The sequence below is a fragment of the Macrobrachium rosenbergii genome, chromosome 19, assembly GCF_040412425.1.
Source record: "Macrobrachium rosenbergii isolate ZJJX-2024 chromosome 19, ASM4041242v1, whole genome shotgun sequence".
In the NCBI taxonomy this organism is placed as follows: Eukaryota; Metazoa; Arthropoda; class Malacostraca; order Decapoda; family Palaemonidae; genus Macrobrachium; species Macrobrachium rosenbergii.
Genome location: NC_089759.1, coordinates 22,956,637 through 22,976,869, shown reverse-complemented (window position 1 = coordinate 22,976,869; position 20,233 = coordinate 22,956,637). Strand labels below are relative to the sequence as shown.

At 37.7% G+C, this 20,233-nt stretch overlaps 2 protein-coding genes, 1 non-coding gene and 1 pseudogene across 7 annotated transcripts in view; 1 reads left to right on the top strand and 3 right to left on the bottom strand.

Moving 5' to 3' along the window:
* Kap3 (kinesin associated protein 3) overlaps positions 1 to 20,233 on the top strand; it is a 261,015-nt gene that overhangs the window by 202,392 nt on the left and 38,390 nt on the right. The gene's annotated exons all lie outside the window — the stretch shown is intronic.
* The window catches only part of LOC136848735 (E3 ubiquitin-protein ligase TRIM37-like), a 29,019-nt gene that overhangs the window by 7,706 nt on the left and 1,080 nt on the right, over positions 1 to 20,233 (bottom strand). For all 4 annotated transcript variants that reach the window (XR_010856107.1, XM_067121279.1, XM_067121277.1 and 1 more), the window contains exons 2-13: positions 18,210 to 18,472; positions 16,711 to 16,921; positions 15,928 to 16,136; positions 8,958 to 9,065; positions 8,349 to 8,472; positions 6,830 to 6,915; positions 5,744 to 5,923; positions 5,026 to 5,140; positions 3,459 to 3,704; positions 3,038 to 3,288; positions 1,794 to 1,918; positions 55 to 258 (exon numbers count right to left, since the gene is read on the bottom strand). Coding sequence is in view for 3 of the 4 variants with exons in the window: in XM_067121279.1 (XP_066977380.1) it covers positions 55 to 258; positions 1,794 to 1,918; positions 3,038 to 3,288; positions 3,459 to 3,704; positions 5,026 to 5,140; positions 5,744 to 5,923; positions 6,830 to 6,915; positions 8,349 to 8,472; positions 8,958 to 9,065; positions 15,928 to 16,136; positions 16,711 to 16,921; positions 18,210 to 18,472 (2,122 nt within the window). In the remaining variant the exon portion in view is untranslated. The remainder of the gene's footprint in view (positions 1 to 54; positions 259 to 1,793; positions 1,919 to 3,037; positions 3,289 to 3,458; positions 3,705 to 5,025; positions 5,141 to 5,743; positions 5,924 to 6,829; positions 6,916 to 8,348; positions 8,473 to 8,957; positions 9,066 to 15,927; positions 16,137 to 16,710; positions 16,922 to 18,209; positions 18,473 to 20,233) is intronic.
* LOC136848874 (5S ribosomal RNA) lies at positions 12,583 to 12,706 on the bottom strand (annotated as a pseudogene).
* LOC136848881 (U6 spliceosomal RNA) lies at positions 14,206 to 14,309 on the bottom strand. Its single transcript, XR_010856170.1, has one exon. It is a non-coding gene; the product is annotated as a U6 spliceosomal RNA (small nuclear RNA).

Here is a 20,233-nt window from a genome sequence, read left to right as displayed (position 1 = left end):
TCTTACTTGCCAAAATCTTGATTCATGAGTAATTACTACATCCATAAGCCTTACTTTTGGTAGGAGGACTGGAGTCACTCAGAAGAGTTAGGTGGTTCACCGGACGATCGTGGTCTGGGAGGCCGCTGGAATTCTGAAGTGACGTTGGAAGATTTGACTGGAGTAGAGTTGCCATATCTAGCTGCAGTGTATCTAAGACACTTGAAGCAATGGGTAACAATGGCTTCCGGACCATTCTATTTGACTTATGCCTAGAGCCTGAAAATAATGGATAATTTTTACTCAAAATACTTTTATTCTATAAAAAGACAAGCAGTAATTAAAGTTCTATAAAAAGACAAGCAATAATTAAAGTTCCATTCTTTGTTTAATATTTTGAAGAACAATAGCAATCTGCTTTGTATTTTCCAATAATTCAACTCCTTCAAATAACAAAACAATCCCTTTGGGTTCTTTCTTGTTGCTTTTATTTTTCCTTATTCCTCTATTAAACCATCTTTCAGAAATGTAGGTCTATCACTTTCTTTTCGAATCTAATCCAACATTAATTTCAATTGAGCGACCTCATTTGTTAAATAGTTTTTAAAAAATTCTTGGTGGACTTTAATAAATTCTTCTATTCCTACTCTTCATTTAAAGTCACTTATGTATACAGTATATGAAAGTGTAGCTTTTACACTGGGGCACTAAACTACACATCTTTGGACTGTGGAACAGCCTCCCAGAGGATGTTGCACAATTGGAACTTAGAAGTTCATGCGAAGATGCAATGCATTACTACCCTAATACTATTCTTCTTGCATTTTGATACCTTTTTATCTATTTATTAAATTTTTTCTTTTTTAATAAGTGGTATCTCTTCCTTCTGTATTTCCCTTTACTGTACTTCCTCTTACTTCTCCCTAATGAACCATATTCTTTGGAAGCTTGAATTTCATGTCAGTGGCCAATGCAGGCTTGTTCCATATGAATAGGATTCATCTACTGAATAATAATAATAATAATAATAATAATAATAATAATAATAATAATAATAATAATAATAATCATGATCAGCATGGTCAGTTACCCAGATGCTTTATGTGGTTGGTTTGCAGTCTGTGTGTATATATATAGTACCATTATGTTAATGTAATTATATCACTAACAAAATATATTACATTGATGTAACATGTACATTCTGTAGTACATTTAAATATTATATCTGTTTAATTACTTAAATGGAAATATATTTTTCTGAAAATTTAGACTCTTTTTGGAGTGACAGCATACACACTCCTGCTGCCACCTATCATGTCCTTTTCACATATTAAAATGAGGCACAGTGTTGAATGAGTAAAAAATTGTAAATATTACGACGTATCTCTTTTCACTTATTGAATTATTTTTTGTGTGTAAAAGGAGTCAAAACTGAATTATTTTTCATATGCAAAATGCAGTCAAGATACAGTGAATGTATGTGGCAATGAAGGCTGAAGTCTTAATTTTCAAGTTCTGTCACATTCTCAGAACATAAGTCTGAGTCTACATTTTTATGAGTTACTTGACTGCCTTCATTGAATTTTCTCTGTATCTGCATTTTTACAGATTATCTAATAATGTTATATTTCTCATTTCCATCAACATACCCAGGTTTATTTCTTGTACTTCCACTTTAGTGGCTATACAATTGATTTGTTGCCTAAAACTTTCAAGGCATCCAAATCAAACAACTGTATCAATTCAATAATGAATGTGGGATATAGAAAATATATTTTCATAACTATTTGAAAAAGCCCAAAATTTCCACTTACCTATTCCCCCAAGGCAAGGTTTGTTCCATGGTCTCCTATGATCGGGTCCACCTCGCCCTTGCATTTCCAGTAAGTGGAGTAACATCATTTCATCTCCTTGTGGTGAACTTAAGTCTGGCTGGAGGCTGTGAATTCAAGAGATAAAACACTGTAATAAAAGTGCTTTCTGTTTATGGCAGTATGATAGTGTGGCACTTCAACATTACGTGGATGCTGATCCTCGGGAAAATGAGCAACATGAACTTATTCTTAGGGTTTTGGCATTTACTGTACTACTGGATGATACTTGCTGAAAGAATTGATTGAAAACTACTGACAAGTTCATCTTCCAGTAATGAAAAAATCATAATAACTACTGTAGAAAAATTAACCCAGTGCTTCACACAATCTCATCAAAAAGATAACACATCTCAAGTGGCAACAAAAATCCATCTAGGAAAATAATCTTCTGGTTATGTTAGAACAAAAATTCTCATGAGTTTGGCATTGATACAATTTCCACTTAACAAAATTAGCTTTATGAAAATTATATATATATATATATATATATATATATATATATATATATATATATATGTATGTATGTATGTATGTATGTATGTATGTATGTATGTATGTATGTATGTATGTATATATATATATATATATATATATATATATATATATATATATATATATATATATAGTAAACACAGCGTATTCAGCGTTATCACGATTTACATGGATTTCTCTATGGAACATATATACACACTATTAAATGAAAAATTTGCCCATTCGTGGCATTTTTCACTAAGAAATATTCAACAATTACTGTATTTTCATATAATTTTTATGACTAAATGCACTTTTTGTGATACTCTTAAAATACTTGGGTATAAGCATTTATAGATGGTTTTCTTCTGTTTGAACTATCAAAATAGGCAGTTCTAAGTGTTTTTAGAGGGGGTTTTAAGTATTCGCAGATTTTAGCTATTTATGGGGGGGATTACGCATCCCCCTATGAATACAGGGGTTTACTGTATGTATGTATGTATATATATATATATATATATATATATATATATATATATATATATATATATATATATATATATATATAATATATTTCTGAACAAGTGTTGCAAATATCATACAGTACATATGAAGCTCCTGAAAGATGTGGTGTTTATAGGCTGCAAAACATACTGAGATCTAAATATAGGAGAGGATTTGAGCATGTGATGAGTAGAGATACAACTACGAACCTTCCGACTGCACCCAACTGCTCAGTAAGGGAATCCAGATCTGACAGAAAGCAAGAACTGAGAGACTGGTTATGACTGAGAACTGAGCTATCATGAAGGGCAGCTGCTGCTCTTGCAGAATGTTCAACATCATTGTCACCAGACATTGTTTCATCATCAACATCATTTTCATCATTGCTACCATATTCTGCAGTAGCAATACTCTGATCTGGTCCCTCTTCTTGGTCATTCAACTCTCCTTCACTCAAGTCCTATTTAAAGCAAAAAATGAAATTAACAAAAAATCATGTTAGTAAGAATTTTTATACACAGGAACCAACCATGAACTCATTTGAGCTGCAGAAATGTAGTAGTATTTTACATTTACATAAAGTTAATTCATTAAATGGGCTTCTATAAAAATTATGAGAATCTGTCCTACCTCAGTGTCAGATGAACTTGAAGACTGGCGCTCTGCTTCTAATTCTACAACAGGATCAACTGATTTATTTATATGAGTTCGCTGAGGTTTTGACTGTGGTAGGGGATGAGGATGGTGGGAGTGACTATTCAGTGGATTTGGTTTAGGAGAAACAGACTGAGGTCTCTCCACACGTGAGAGTCCATCTGGAGTTCCACCGCTTTTCCCACTGGCAACTGAATTGCGAGATAACTCAATTGCTATTCTCTGTTGAGAAAGAGAAAAACAGCAAATTTACTCATAAAATAGAAAATCAGTCTCTATTTCATAGAAACATGACATTAAATAAATGTTACTAAATCACTGTGCAATCCATTTACAATACATATTCATCACATGACTAGGGATTCCACTTCTATCATCCCTCCATCCATTTGAAACTGCCTTCTTAAACCATTTTTTCCTAGAATAAGTCTTTAGCCAAACTTATAAATTAAATTTTGAATGGGCTATAGACTTGAAAGTTTACTGTCAAATATCTAATCAACCAAGATGAAATAGCTATCATAGGTGAGGGCTGACTAAACAATATTTATAACTAATTCCAGACATTCTCACCTATTAGCTTTTTAAGAAATAAAGCATAATTTTAAGACATCTCACAAACCACAATATGTATGGGGGTTTGAATAAATGAAATATTACTAACCACAGTACTATGCAAATGGATACAATTTTAAATGAAAAGTGGGAACCTACATCCAGAGGTTCATTCTATTAAAATCAAGACTGCTACAATCCAACACTGTACAGTATATGGTTCAATCTTATTTTTGTTAATAATTCCAAAAAGGCTATTTATTTATGATGGTTTCACTGATACACATACTAGGAATACATATATTAATAGTTATGTTTGATTTAGTCATGTTGATCAAGCCTCGGGTGTTGTTATCATCCTGATTTCCTTTCATTCCTCCATAGGTGAATAGGCTAGAGGTATCATTTTATGTCTACATGAATATACAGCTCACAGGGCTAGAAATATATGACCAATTTCATTTCATAAAACACCTGTACTAAGGTACAAAAATTTATCCATGAAAATACAAATGACAATTCTAGTTAAATAGAAGCTACAAAATAAAAACTGATTTGCACTTTGGGATGTAATGACTTTTCACAACATGGAGACTGGCACTTCATGGATACATATACCATATATTACAGTATAAGGTAGTTTTGTTAAGTCATAATTCTAGACTATCAAAGGTTTAATACAAAGGGTCTGATCTTCAATGAAAAGTAAAAATTGTAGCAGGGACACAATGGTAGGAATGTAAAGGGACAGTTGAAAAGTAAAAGGCAAAGAACAATATAGTTGGGGCCAAAGGAAAATTGTAAAAAACTTTCAGAACTGTCCAGTGTGCTGGTATGCCGAGTTTGACATAACGCAGGTGGTAGTCCTCTATGGAGGATTTCAAGGTTAAAAAGCTATCATTTAGCGAAGACTGTTTCAAACTTATCTGCTTGTATGAATCAGCATAATTAAGCACAGTCAAACACCACACTAGATAAGGTTACTCACCTCTTTTAAATTATTTATTTGTTGTATATATTGAGCTTGCAAAGTCTGGAGTTGATGAATATGCCACTGTTGGTCTCTACATTTTTGGAAGAATGTTGGAGGCCTTACTTGAAAGCTGAAAGTGCAAATTCGGTAAAAATTACTTTAGTAGCTAAGTTATAAAATTACTACTTAAAGCCTCTAAAACTGCTAATTACTAATGACATGGTTAGAGAGTTTTAGAATAATTTCATTAAAATTTCAACATTTTTGTAATTCATGGATTCATAAATACCATTCATATACTCAACAGCTCTGAATTCATAAATAACATTTTTACTCAAAAGCTCCGAATTCATAAAGGGCATGGATTCTAAATATAAGAGATCAGATTCAAATATAGTACTCTTACATGGACAAAATCCTAAAAATTCACCTAACAACTCTAGGCTATTCTATTGATTTCTTGAAGAAACTGAAACTACCACTAACACGTCTGTTATGCGTAACTGCAAGCGCTATCAGGTATCTTCAAAGTGGTTAGTCTTGTAGGGGGTTTCAATAAATACAAGACTACTGATCCAAATCATACTAATGTACTCTCCAGAAAACCTGCAAGTATTCTTTAGCTGAAAGCAGCAACACTTCTGCATGTAAATACCATTCTCAATCCAGGCATTAACGAACTTACTTTACCATTATCATACCATGAGACATAACAAATTTTTAAAATACTTACCGCAGGATAAGTGTGTCAGTTTCTGTATTAAGGTAACCCTCACTGGCAAGAAGGTCCAGACGAAAAAATCTATTATAGCCCCAACATTCCCCAACTTCGAAGTCTGATGCAAATTCTCGTACAATATTTTTACTAGCATCTCTTGATCCCTGGTGAATCATTTCGACTCTGTATTCATATCTGAAAGAGAGAATACTTATCAACATTGAATAATTTGAGTAATTATGAAGAACTGAACAAATGAGTTCTGAGTAGGATAAAAAAATCCCAACCTTATCAAGTGGGAGCAACTAAGAGCATGCAGTTTTAAATTTAAACATTTCCAAGTTTCTCAAAAAGAAAACCATACTACTTTATAATAAGTCCTGGATGAGGTCTGAAGCTATGCTTCTGGATGGTCATTCCAAAATTTGTAGAAGCTAATATTGCAATTTTCATTTTCCACTGCACACAGAGTACTGCTGGTAAAGCTTCAAGATTCCAATCTGGAGCATCTTTTTCAAATACAAATAGAAATATACCAGTACATCAATAAATGCTGATAGTATGACACAGGAAAAAAGTACTGTATTTCTCTATCCCAAGCCTGAGTGTTTATCGACAAATGCATAGCTTGGCATAACCCATAAAATACAGTATTTAGACCATTTTGTATTTGTACATTTGCCAACAAAAAGCATTCAGGTGATTCCAGTAACAAATTAAATTTCTAGGCTTTCCCGGTTATTATTAAGATTTGTTTTTAAATGAGGACCTAACACTGAAGCATGAAGCAGATGACAAAAAGGTAATGTGGATAAGGGAAAATAAGAAAACTAAAAAGACAGGTTGGGGTTAAAGGAATATTGCAAAGAATCTTATCCTGTCTAAGGCACTATAGAGGCAGTGCGTCACTGATGTTATAATGCCATAGGTAAACATTCCTTCCTTCAACAGTCAGGAAGATGTTATTCACTTCTTCTTATATATTTAATCTTCAACCCAATATATTTTGAAAAAACATTTTCAAATGAAAAAGTTTTGCAGTAGCAAACAACACATTACTTTCCTGCAGAGCTTTAAAAAAATGACAGTACATTCACTTACTTTGAAGTTTCAGGTAAACCAGCACTTAGTTCTAAAAAGACAGACAAGTAGTTGCCTCGTACAACGCCATTACCATCAGGATATACCTAAAAGAAAAAGTTAAGAACATCAATGAACCTGGCATTAAGTCCTAAACATACAACTCATAAAATCCTGCATCTTTGCAAAACATTAAAAACCTGTCTGTAAGGAAAGATATTCAATTTCACCTAAGAGAATAATAAAAATTTCCCTGAATTTCCTAGTATACAGCAATAAAGTACCACTAACAAACTCTAATTTCAAAAGCTTCAAGAAAATTCAAATTATACACTAGCTAACGTACTTATGTAAATCTCTGAATTGTCTGGCAGTGCCTAACAGACTTCACATTACAAAGAACTTCCTTCACAATCTATGCATTGAAACTTTACTTATATAAAGCAGGAGTGCCACAAATACAATACAGTGTACATTACAAAACAGTAAAAAAATACTTTCCCCTAAAATTTCTAGTCATATTGGCCTTAGTCTCATTTTACAGCTTTAGAATGCTACAAATATCTCTAGAAGTAACCATCTTGATCCAGTTATTACTGCATTAATCTTTAATTGACAACAAATTTAAAAACTAATATCACTTTGGGCTGGTCATATCTGCAGCTAGTATGTTTATTTATTGTACAGAAGTCTAATGAGTCCATTTTGTGACTTTTATGGGGCTTATTTGGAGGATCTGTCTTAAATGAGATGTAACAACTATGAAAATGAAAGAACAGAAAGCAATGTAGCTGATGGTTTAAAAGTTAATGAAAAGAACATTTAGTGCCTTCGAATTTAAAGGTTACCGCAAAGAACATTTAGTGCCTTCTACAGTGTGCTGCTTAAAGCACAATGTAAGTGGTAGGGTTTCCAATGGATTGATTTCTACCTAGTAAAAAGTCATACTCTCCATGAACATGATTAATTGTTTCTATTGTTACCACAAAACATTTTTTTCAATGTGATGTAACATACCAGTTTATACCTCTTTTCTAGAAAAGGGAGAGAACTTCCTACATCTGCAAATACATTACTAATCACCATACAGGCAGTCCCTGGGTTACGAAAGGTCCGGCTTACGACGTTCCAAGGTTATGACGCTTTTCAAATATGTTAATCAGAAATTACTTCCCAGTTTACGACGCATGTTCCGGGGTTACGATGCCGATCCGATGGAAGAAATATGGCTACAAAACGGCAGAATAATCAAAATTGGGAGGTTTTCTTTATGAAAACCTCAGTAAAAATGCAGTTTATATCATTTTCAATACAGTACACCCAAAACATTATAAGTAAGATTTTCTTAGGATTTTTGACAATTTTCGACAATTTTTTAGCTTACGACGATTTTCGGCTTACGACGTGGTGTAGGAATGGAACCCGTGTCGAACCCGTGTCGTAAACCGGAGACTGCCTGTACTGTATATATAACCCAAACATTTTTTATATAGCCATTAAATCTAATTAATAATTACAAAAGGAGCATACATCATCTTACCTTTAGCCTCCACGACAAACCGTTAACATGTAAGGGTGGAGAATAAACTGGATCAGCTTTGTGTTGAAGCTGCGAAAAATTATTCATAACGAAAGTACTGCTGTCATATTGAGGGACGATTTCACTGTAAAGATATAAGAATTTTTAACTTGCAGTTGAAATATGTATAAAATTTTCTAACATCCATCCCTAAAAAGTAACAAAGTAACTTAGCAATACTTCTGAAAAATGAAATTTGCTTGAGGAATATGCAATACATCTAACTTGCATTCATAGTAAGCTAAAAAGTTAACACAATGCTCCCACACTTAAAAAGTCTATTGTCTAACAGACAGAATGAAACAAATAAACCCTTGGCAAATGTAAACTGAGGGCTGAGGGTATGATAAGCATCAACATAATCCAGGTCTTGAACCATTCTTGAAACAAGACTTAATGTTTTTTCTAGATAATTTTGGACAATGTTAAAAAGAAAAACAAAAACCTTGTATTTTAATTATACTGTATAAAAGAAGGTTGAAATAAAAAAAAGAGGATGAAGTTTTCAAACAGGTACAGACACCCAAGCGTGTTAATTCGCTTCGAAAATCGTTTAACGAAGCCCCTTACCTCTGGAAGTCAGCTGGTACAGGTGCAGTAACAAAGGAAGCCATAGGTTTCTTATTAACAGGCATGATCATCGAGTGAAGATCTGGAGAGCGCTGGATCAATTCTGACCTGGAAAGAGAATATACTCTCTCGAAGATCAAACAGTAATGATTGATTCATTCTACAAACTGACATCACAACAGCAGTGGTCTATTTCTATGGAAACAATTTATATAAACTAACTAATACCCCTGAAGGGATGAGCTGGGACTTGTATGCACATTTCTCACCCTAGAAAAATTTATCTTTTCCACACATTTCTCACCCTAGAAAAATTTATCTTTCATTATCATAAAATAAGCAAATCTGTTATGGATAAATATTTATTCCCAGAACATGAAGTGTAAGTGGGCTCTTTCCTTGCCCAAACCTCAAATCTTTAAGCTTCTTTCCAATTTAACTTCAATTTTTTTATATACTAACATTAAGTGTGCATTCTATAAATACTGTAAAACACTGTCAGCCTAAGAAGTGCAGTATTTAAATACATAGAACTTACGACATAAATTCCATAAAACAATAAACAAGCAATACTTGAATGAATATTCAAGACTGTGAAAATGATATTTTAATGATAAAATAAAGTTTGTTCATACTTACCTGGCAGATATATATATAGCTGTATTCTCCGAAGGTCCGACAGAATTTCAAATTTCGCGGCACACGCAGTGGCCGGTCAGGTGGTTAGTACCCATTCCCGCCGCTGGGAGGCGGGTATCAGGAACCATTCCCATTTTCTATTCAGATTTTCTAACGCCACTGTCTCCTGAGGGGAGGAGGGAGGGCAATATAAATATATATATCTGCCAGGTAAGTATGAACAAACTTTATTTTATCATTAAAATATCATTTTGTTCATGAGACTTACCTGCCAGATATATATATAGCTGAATACCACCTTTGGAGGGGGTAGAGACAGCCAAGAAATAGGAAAAAACCAATTATTGGGAAAATTATTTTGGTTCCTTATCTGATAGCGTAGCTGACTGAGTGGTTACTGTCACTCTAGTCTGCTTCTGCTTTACTAGAGACCCCAGCGAGGTAGTGACCTATATAGCTGGCGACTTCTAGATGATCTGTCAACGGGGCGTGACCACAATGTGACTAGATCATAGCCCATACAAAGAGGACAAAAGAGCATTACTAACCACCTAACCAACACCTAAAGCGTTAGTTTGCAAAGGATTGGGAAGACTGCCTCCAGTAGTCGACCCAACAACCACAAAAACACAATTAAAAAGGGGATAGGATCAGAGTTACCCCTTGTCCCCAAGGTTGCTGAAGCAGCAATGTATGGTCCCAGCGAAAAAGCAATTTCGTATGCTACCTAAACATCTTGCCAAGAGTGTGAGGCAAACACCGAATTGACTTCGCCAAAATGTGGCACTAAAAATGTCACTGAGTACCATATTTTTCTTGAACGCCATGGAGGTAGCAACTGCCCTCACCTCGTGAGCGTTAACTCTCAACAACTTGAAGTTGGAGTCGTCACAACTAGAGTGTGCGTCCTTAATGACGTCCCTAATGAAGAATGCCAGTGCATTCTTCGACATAGGTTTAACTGGTTGCCTCACAGAACACCATAAAACATCCAATGGACCACGAGTGTCCTGTGTTCTTTTAAGGTAGTACTTGAGAGCTCTAACTGGACATAGAACTCCCTCAGGTTCCTGTCCAATAAGGTCTGCTAAACCTTTAATTTCAAAGTGTCTAGGCCAAGGGTTAGAAGACCTATCATTCTTAGCCAAGAACTTAGGGCTTAAAGAATAGACAGCATTGTGTTCCTTGAAGCCCACATGACGGCCTCGAACTTCTCTCACTCTCTTCGCCGCGAGGAATGCCGTTTCGAGTAACATCCTTAAGAGATGCAGAGTGGAGAGGCTCAAAAGGACTAAACATCAAAAACTTGAGCATTACGTCCAAGTTCCAAGCAGGGGAAATCAGCTGAGGAACCTTGGACGTCTTGAAAGAGCTCGTAAGATCGTGGAGGTCCTTATTGTCAGACAAAGCTAATCCTCTGTGTCTGAATACAATCGAAAGCATGCTCCGATAACACTTGATAGTCGGAACCGCTATATCGAGTTTTTCTCTTAAGTAAAGGAGAAAATCCGCAACCTGGCTCACAATGATAGAGGAAGAGGAAAAGCCCTTCTTTCTACACCAACCTTAGAAGGTTGCTCACTTCGCTAGATATATCCTTTAGATGAAGAACTTCTGGCTCTAGCGATGGCCCGTGCCACCTGGCCAGAAAAAACCCCTTCGCTCTGACCAAGTTTCGATAGTCTGAAAGCAGTCAGGTTCAGAGCGGGGAGATTCAAAGATATCTCGTGAAGTGGGTTTGTATGTGCAGGTCTGCTCTCATAGGAAGGGTCCTCGGAACGTCTACCAACCAGAAGAGAAACTCCGAGAACCAGTGGTTCGAAGGCCAAAACATGGGGATGAGAGTCATCCTCGTCCCTTGTGAGGCCGCGAACTTGCGTATGACTTCTCCCAGAATTTAGAACGGGGAAAAAGGCGTAAACATCTATTCCCGTCCAATCCCAGGGAAGAGCAACTATCGCAACTGCCCCAGGGTCGAGTACAGATGAGCTTTACAGAGGGAGCCTCGCTGTTCTTGAGGTCGTGAAAATATCCACAAGATGGCGACCCCAAAATTTCCAAAAATCTTGGCAAACCTCCTGATGAAGGGTCCATTCCTTCGGCAGGAGTTGATGGCGCCAACAGAGCAGGTCTGCTTGAACATTTTCGACCTCTGCCACAAAACTTGTGAGAATCGAAATGTTGCGAGCATAGGCTCAAAGAATAATCTCTCTTGCAAGGCAGAACAGGGAACAAGTATTGTCCGAGTTTGCTAGAACTACACGATTGCAAACTTGGACCTCGAAGAATTGGCGAGCTAAAAGATAGCCGCCAAATCTTTGAAGTCGATGTGCCAGGACACCTGTTCCTCTCTCCAGGTTCCTAACACTTTCTCTCCCTCTAGTGTTGCCCCCCAACCTGTTGACGACCCGTCGGAAAAACAACACTAGGTTGGGGTTCAGAAGCTTGAGGGAGATCCCTTTCTGCAATTCCGTTGGATCGAGCCACCACCACAGATCCTCTTTATATAAGGAAGAATTCTCAATTCCTCTTTCAAGACTTCCTTGCTTTGTCAGTTCTCCAACAAAAAGAACTGAAGAGGCCTGAGATGCAGACTCCCCAGAAAACAAACTTCTCCAGCGAGGAAATGGTCCCCAGCAGACTCATTCCTTCCTTCACCTAGCATGTTTCCTTTTCCAAGAAGGCCGAAACTTTTTCGTACATAGAAGTTGCCGTTCTTGCGACGGAGACGCTATAAAAGCCGCTGAATAGATCTGAATTCCCAGACACAATGGACAGTGAGGGGATCAGCTGCGACTTCTCCACAGACCAGAAGTCCCAGGGACTTCACGAGTTGCAGAGTCAACTGAAGGTCCTCCAGATACCTTCGCCCGACGGCGCTCGAATCAACCAGTCGTCCAAGTAGGGTGAGATCCTGACGTGCGACAGATGCAACTGCATCGCAACGTTTTCATGAGACGTGTAAACACCCTCGAGCAAAATGTGACGCCAACAGCATCTGGTGTTCCCAGGCGGTCAACCATCCACGTAGCCTACTGACCAGACCCAACGTTGCTTAACTTCGCTGATCGGACGAGAAGCGGTGTTTTCAACGTGGTATGGCCGTTGTGCAGAGTCCAAAGCAGAGAGCCCTGAACTGGTGCGCCTAGTCCCCAAGACAACCTGAGATACTTCACCGAACGTGGATGAATTGGGGCGTGAAGATAAGTATCTTGGAGATCCAAAGATACCATCCAATCCCCGGGATGAAGGGCTCCTAGTATTGACTGCGAGGTCTCCATCTTGAACTTTTCCTTCCGGACCAAGTTGTTCGACCTGTTGACGTCCAAGACGGGTCTCCAGCCTACTGAAAGTTTCGGGACTAGAAACAATCTGTAGTAAAATCCCGGGAACACCGAGTCAATATCTGTTCCACTGCTCTCCGCTCGAACATCTGTTCGAGCAGGTCAAACAATTTTCTGTTTGACAGGAAGGCAGTTGGGAAACAAAAAACAAAAGAGGAGACAGGAAGGGAATCAAGTAACCTCTCTCTAACAGTAGGAGGGACCAAACGTCTGCCCCTCACTCTTTCCAGGCTTGTGCAAAATGAAGCCTGGTTGCAAAGGGAGTCTGGAGATGAAGGGAGTCACTTGCTACCTCTCTTGGAAGTGACATTCCTTCGGGAAAAAAAACTCTTTCTCGTGGTGCGGGTCTCGTGTTGCTTCCCATGGAAGCCCCTTTGTTATGCAAACATTTAGCTTTCGTTTACTTTTTGTATCTGAGATCGGTGCAAGCGTTATGAAGGAGATGCAGTTTGAATGTCGATAACTTAGGTTTTGAGAAAACGATATTTTTGCTTCTCTGTGTATTTATTTGCTTGCCGTTACACAGTTTGATGTTTTATGACATAATGAAAAGACAAAAATAGACCTGCAAAGTAATATAACTTCGCTAAATGAAGCTAAATGAAGCGAGTGTCAAAACACGGCTGAGGTTGGCCAGCGACGTTTTACTTAGTCAAGCTCTGAGCTGCTACTGACTGACTGCCACTGACTGAGTGACTGCCCTGCGGCATTCCTGTCTTTCGCTGATGCGTACTATGTCCACAGGGTTGCCATAGATCGCATTAGATATTATTTCATAGCTAAAAGGAAATTACCACCGATATACTGACAATATCATTACATTATATGAAAAATGTAATTTGACTATGATAGGTTACTGTTTTGTTTATAACTTCTAACTGTGGCGAACTTTTAAATAAAACTTTCTGAGAAGATAGTCAGGATATGTATGATGCCATATATAAAATATCCCAGAAAATTTTATTTCCGATTTTTTCGTCAAACGCTCCCTTAAGACAAAGACAACTGCGAAGGTGGAGAGAGAGGAGCCGACGGTTGAAAAGTCTCAGGAAACAGATCCTTAAGAAAAAAGCCAGAGTCTGATAATCAGAGGAAGAAGAAGACGAAAGAAGTTTCTCTTCATACAAAGGCTGTGACGAAAGAGGATGTTCTTCCGCAGCTGGAGGGTCTTGAGTGAGTGGTGAAAGTAGTTCCGATTCGCGATACGTAAGCGGGAACTACCGCGAACGAAGAAGTCGCCAACTAGAGTATCGATAGTAAACATAAAAAATGTGGAACGCTTCACGATTAGCGTGTCATCCTTGCGCAAGAGCCATGCTAATCTTCTCTGTATCGTTCCAATTAGTATATGTACTGCCGAAGCAAGTACTGGCTAAATTAAGAAGGACATCAGATGTTGAAGCGGGTAGTTGTGCGACATGATGAACAACTGGAGCGGTGTCAACACAAGACTTGAAGCTATACGGCGGCGAAGCGGCGGGGCGTCATGGCGTGACGCGCGAGAGCTCCGTGGCAAGTACTAGAAGAGAGTCACAGCGTGGCGCGCTGCGTCATGGCTGGCGCGCGAAGGCCAAGGTGAGGAGCGTGAAGCGTGAGAAGCGCACGAAGAGCAAGACGCGCTCCTGGCGAGACACAGAGAAAAGGCCAACACCTCAACTCGGGGAAGACGAATAGGAAGCCACTAAACACTCTCTCTAGACGACAGACGCTCTGTATCGTTCCCGAAGCGGGAGACGAAGGTGAAAGACTGTACCTCTTAACAGGCAGATACGAATCTTGAAAGGTTCATGAGAGCATCCAGCTGTTGTTGCAAACCCAACAAAATCTTACGCGTTGGAGAAGCCACTCTCTCGGGAGAAGGGCTGAACCTGAGAGAAGGAAAGGGGCGAGAGACGTATACTTCCTTCCACAGGGAAGAAGCTCTAGCCCTTGCCTTAGCGCGACAGGGGGTCGAGTAGAGTGATCATTCGAAAAACACTTTATTCTCTTCTGCAGAGGAATATCCACGCAACTTTCGGGGAGAGTACAAACGTCTAGAGGAAGAGGGCGTGAAGCGTCCTCTCCTCTAAGCTTCTCTTAAGAGGGCGAGAGTCCAACCGAGAGCTCCAACCCCGAGGCGGGAGGACGTGTCGGAGGACGAAGCAAATCCTTCAGGATGCGTGCCTGAGCACGATCCCTGGCAGCCTGGGTAGCGTCATCAGGACCTGCCGAAGGGGACGCCAGATCGGTGGGAAGCCCCGTAACCCTCATGCGGCTTTCGACATGCCCCCTCCCTGGTCCTGGGAGTTCGACAGAGGTCCAGGCCTAGAGGCATTATAGGGCCGATCTGACGCCCCCCACAACACTAGGGGCACTAGCACTAACACTATGCGTTTGAATTGCATTCACTTTAGTTTCAAGAGCACGCATTGACTCCACACGAGAGCCAGGGAATTACCTTCTGCAGCAACAAACTACAGGGTTAGTAATAAATTTATTACAGGGTTACTAGTCGGAGAAAACCCAGACTGTCCAACTAAGGATGCACTCTAGGAGGAAGATTTCCTCAGCCTATCACGCTCCAATTTAAGCATATAGGCTTCATATTTCTTCCACTCACCCTCAGACAATCCCACACATTCATTACCGATTATCATAGAGCATTGAACACCCTTACATATTGCCAAGTCACAGATCCAGTTTAATACCAAAAAACAACCAAAATACTTAAGTGACAACAAATTTCCAAAAACAACCAAAATCCAAAGGCGGAGGAACTGACAACAGGTGTTGACAGTCCGGCGACAGAGAAAATCTGAATAGAAAATGGGAATGGTTCCTGATACCGCCTCCCAGCGGCGGAATGGGTACTAACCACCTGACCGGCCACTGCGTGTGCCGCGAAATTTGAAATTCTGTCGGACCTTCGGAGAATACAGCTATATATATATCTGGCAGGTAAGTCTCATGAACAAAATAGAAATTCATATGACCACTACTGTACTTACTTTGAACATGTATGCAGCTGATGCTCAATTTCCTGTAATAAAGATTCCAACTGCTCCGTTTCTTGAGTTAAGGAGTTCTTCTGTCCCATCAATGTGAGCAGCTTCGACTTCAATTGCGAATCGAGTCGTGCAATCATCAGCTCTACTGCATTTCTGATTTCTCTCACTCGTTCGTCTTTAGCTGCTCGAACAGACTCGACATTTCTTTCCTGAAGTTTCAACAGTTCTCATTAGTCAACATAAATATATCACTACAATCAATATTTTTTATGCCTAAACAATTAATTAATGGGAACTTCACTTGAAATAATTTTAGAATGATTAGTACCAAAGAATGGAGAAAAGAAATACAAAATTAGCAAAAGAGTCATTCTTGACAAGACAGCATCCAAGCAAATCATCATACTGTATTTTGCTTTGTGGGTGAATAGTAACACTACCACATCAAGAACTAGTGAGCACCATTTCTCAAGTACAGGACCCATACATTATTCTTCAAAAGAACCTCTACAGTAAAACAACAAAGTATAATTTAAGAGTATAAATTTGCTATAAGGATAGAAATGGCAAATGAAAGTCTTCCTTAGTCTTGCCTCAATGCATATTTTCATCTGGACTGAGGAAAGCATTAAGTAAACACTCAGCATCAAAATAGAAATTTCTGATAAACAAATATGCAACAATAAAAATAATTATAAACATTAATTTACTCTCTGAAACCTGTAGGCAAGCAACAATATTTCCTCTTCAAGATATATAACATTACATTAAATTTATACTTACCACTTCTTGCACAAGTGACACTAATTCATGTAACCTCCTTCGTAGTTGTGCTACCTCTTCTCTTATTTGTGTAATATGCTGTTCGTAAACCTCTTCTAATGGTTTAAATGTATGCCCTGAATGTGTTCCACCCCACAAAGCACATTGGTGACATATGCATTTGCCACATGTCCAACAATACACACTTAATTTTTCCTGATGACTTTCACACCTGTAAATAATAGTACAGCACTGTATCATGAAATTACCAAAAATAGAAGAGTTAGATAAAAAAAAAAAAACCTGTACTGTACTTATATAATGCCTTCAATAATATTAACTTCCTGTAATACTTATTTCAACACCAAAATTACATTATACTGTACCAAATTTTCCAAATTAAATTGCAACAGTAATTTTAGTAGGCAACCTTAACCCAAGAGATGCTAGGGGGATACCACTTAAGGACGACGGCAGTATTATGCATTTGCAACTTTAGTAATGGAATCAATATTTTTTTGCTCATTTTTTAACTTATCACCTGTTATGCGTGGTTGTAACTGCCTTGTGTCGCAGACTAATAATCAAAAATAAAATATAGGATACTTTTAAAAACCTATATTTAAAAAGAATATTTTATGGAAAGAAAACATTTTTTCAAAAGCCACTTTTTAGTTTTGGAATGCTTTGTGCAGTATTTTCTGAGACAATTTAAAATTTTTTCATGACAATCTTACTCCCTAGCTATTCAAGAAACACCTATAAAAGTACAAAAAATATATGACAGTTATTAATTGGTTGAATGGGTGTATGTTAACTATCCTATGCACACTAACTTTAAAACCAATATTACTGTCATCACTGTCATTGTAATTATCTATCTCGATATCAGTATTTGATGAAAATGAATAAGCATCATCATCAAAAGCCATTATCTCCAAAATTCACAAAATAAACAAGGCTTTATAAAAATCCTCGACCGTTGCTCCCTGGTCCCGCCCCCCTGGGCTGATGGAAGGTTTACAATTTTGCCATTTTTATACCTATGATTAAGAGAAATCTGGCATCTTTTATGTTCAATAGTGAGCTGAATGGCTGGTGAGACGGATGACATTACTCAAACAGAGCTAAGGGGAAAGACTAAATTTACCGTGATATTTGAAAATAAAGTGTCGATAATATCGACGTGGTCCTTATGCAGCATATAAAGCGTCGATTTTAGCGACGCACCGCACCTTTTGGGTTAAAGAAAGTAGCTAAATTTAATTTAATCTATCAGTGTACACAATTTAAAGAATGAAAAATATTAGACATGAAGATTCTTTGAATGGCTACATATCTGAACACAGATATACCCAAAACTTTCATCATTCACCTGACAAATATCTGCCAACTTTCCATGTTCTTGTGACTTTTACTGATCATTATCAACTCAATTTCCAAATCACTGCATAAACTGCAAAACAGTCCTGTTCTTTTTAATAAAATTTTTAAAAATCTAGATTCACTGTCCAGCTTACTTGTCTTTGTCGGTATCTGGAGGGAGTGGTCTTGCACCAGCCTGCTGTAAAGTGTCAAGTTGCTGGGTAACCTCTTCTACCCATCGGCAGTTTACTAATTCATGAAGATGCAAGTTTGCTCGACAATGTGGGCATTGCGGTCGTTGCTCCGTCAACCAACGCCGGATGCACAAATAGCAGCATAATTTTGAACAATGTGGACACAGATGAGCATCCTGAAGTTTTTCCATACAAATGAAACATCGGAATACTTCTGCAAGACTCTGTAAATTAAAAAAAAATAATATTACCTTTAAGCACTTTGCATTTCCATACTTACAAATCCCAGTACGTTACAGAAAGGAAAAAGGATGCAAAACATTGTGAAAAGTATGTATGATTATGATTACAAAAGCACTCTATGAAAATAGTGATGATGTGGACGGAAAAAGTCACTTAACAGCTGTCACTTACGATTCATGCTAGACAAATCAAAGAAGTAACTATGGGAGTAGTACAAAGCAAGAAGGAAAATGTCATGAAATACTGGCAAGTTTATCACAGAACAGCATTGGATCATTCTTTGTGTGGATCTTGGGGCATGAAGCTTAACCTTTCTATACCAAATAGTATGATAGATGATCAAAAACACTGCCTTTGCATCCTAATTTACATATAAATGCTATGGTTTTAAATGACCATGTTTCTTGAGGAATTTAGGGATAACTTTTGATAAGAAATTGACTTCTGAGAAGCATATACTGTACATAATAGTGTTCATCAAATAGTTGGTACCTAGCAGATATGTTTTTGAATGTTTTGTGGTGAAGCTATTATATATCTAAGTGATTTTACTCTTTTCTTCTTCCTTGTTTGGATTACTATTCTCCAGTGTTGTTTCTCAGAGCTGACTACCATAAAAAATTATTGAATAGTTGTGGCACTAGTAAAATTTATTTTGCCACTCCTAATGTTGACTTACGTGTATGGCGTACACATAAAAGTGAGCTCATTCTGTTTTTTCATATATGTAATGTATTACAACGACAAACATCCTTTGCACTCTTCTTTATCTGATATTGCTGTTTTTGCCTGCAACACTAGGCAGGCAGCTGCTGCTAACAGTGTGCTGTTTCTAGTAACATTTTTAGCATGACTCACTTTACTGGAAATTTTATTTTGGCCAGAACTTAAAATCCAGAATAGGTTGCCCAGTGTAGCTATGGAGTCTGATCTCCAAATGTTAAAGCAAGGCGCAAATTCATTCCTGCTTTTGCTTTCTGCTGACATCTGAATTAAGATGTATCAATTTTACTTTCTAAACCCTCATATTTAATTATTTATCACATTCCCTTTAACTTGTCTCTCTTTGCAGGTTGATTTCCTTTGGGAGCCCTCTTGGGTTCATAATCTGTTGACTCTATCCATAAGGGTTTTCAGCAGAAGATATAAAAACAGAAAGAAATAAAAGGGAATTGCTATATACAAGTGACCTGGTATTAACCAGCCCCCTGGCATACTAACCTGACCTGGGGTACCATAAATCACAAAAGTGAAATACAAAAATATATCAACTTGCTTTGCACACCAGGTCCTATCAGCACTGCACACAGGAGGCCTATATACAGCTAGAAGGAACATATTTGTTCCTCTTATCTCTATCTCATTACTTCAATTCAGTTAGAAGACATATTTGTTAGTGGAAGGCATTGCAGCACTTCCGGACAGATAAAGAATAATTTTTGTCTTGATTTTTGTAATCAACAATTTGCTACAAATAAGACAGTCCAATGTTAAATTCAATATATCAAGTGTTAAAAACTGGTAGGAGTCATAAAAAATCAAGGAACCTTACCCAAATTAGTTGTGGAGTTTTTACTGGCTAAAAAGTTAAATAAATAGCACATGACGGAAAAACAATCATCACATATGCACTTCATCTTTGTGCCTGCACTACACATGCCACCTCCGAAAAATAGTCCCTAAAGTTATGGCACACTTCTCAGTGACAACACTGACTTCGTATGTCTACAATGTCTTCATAA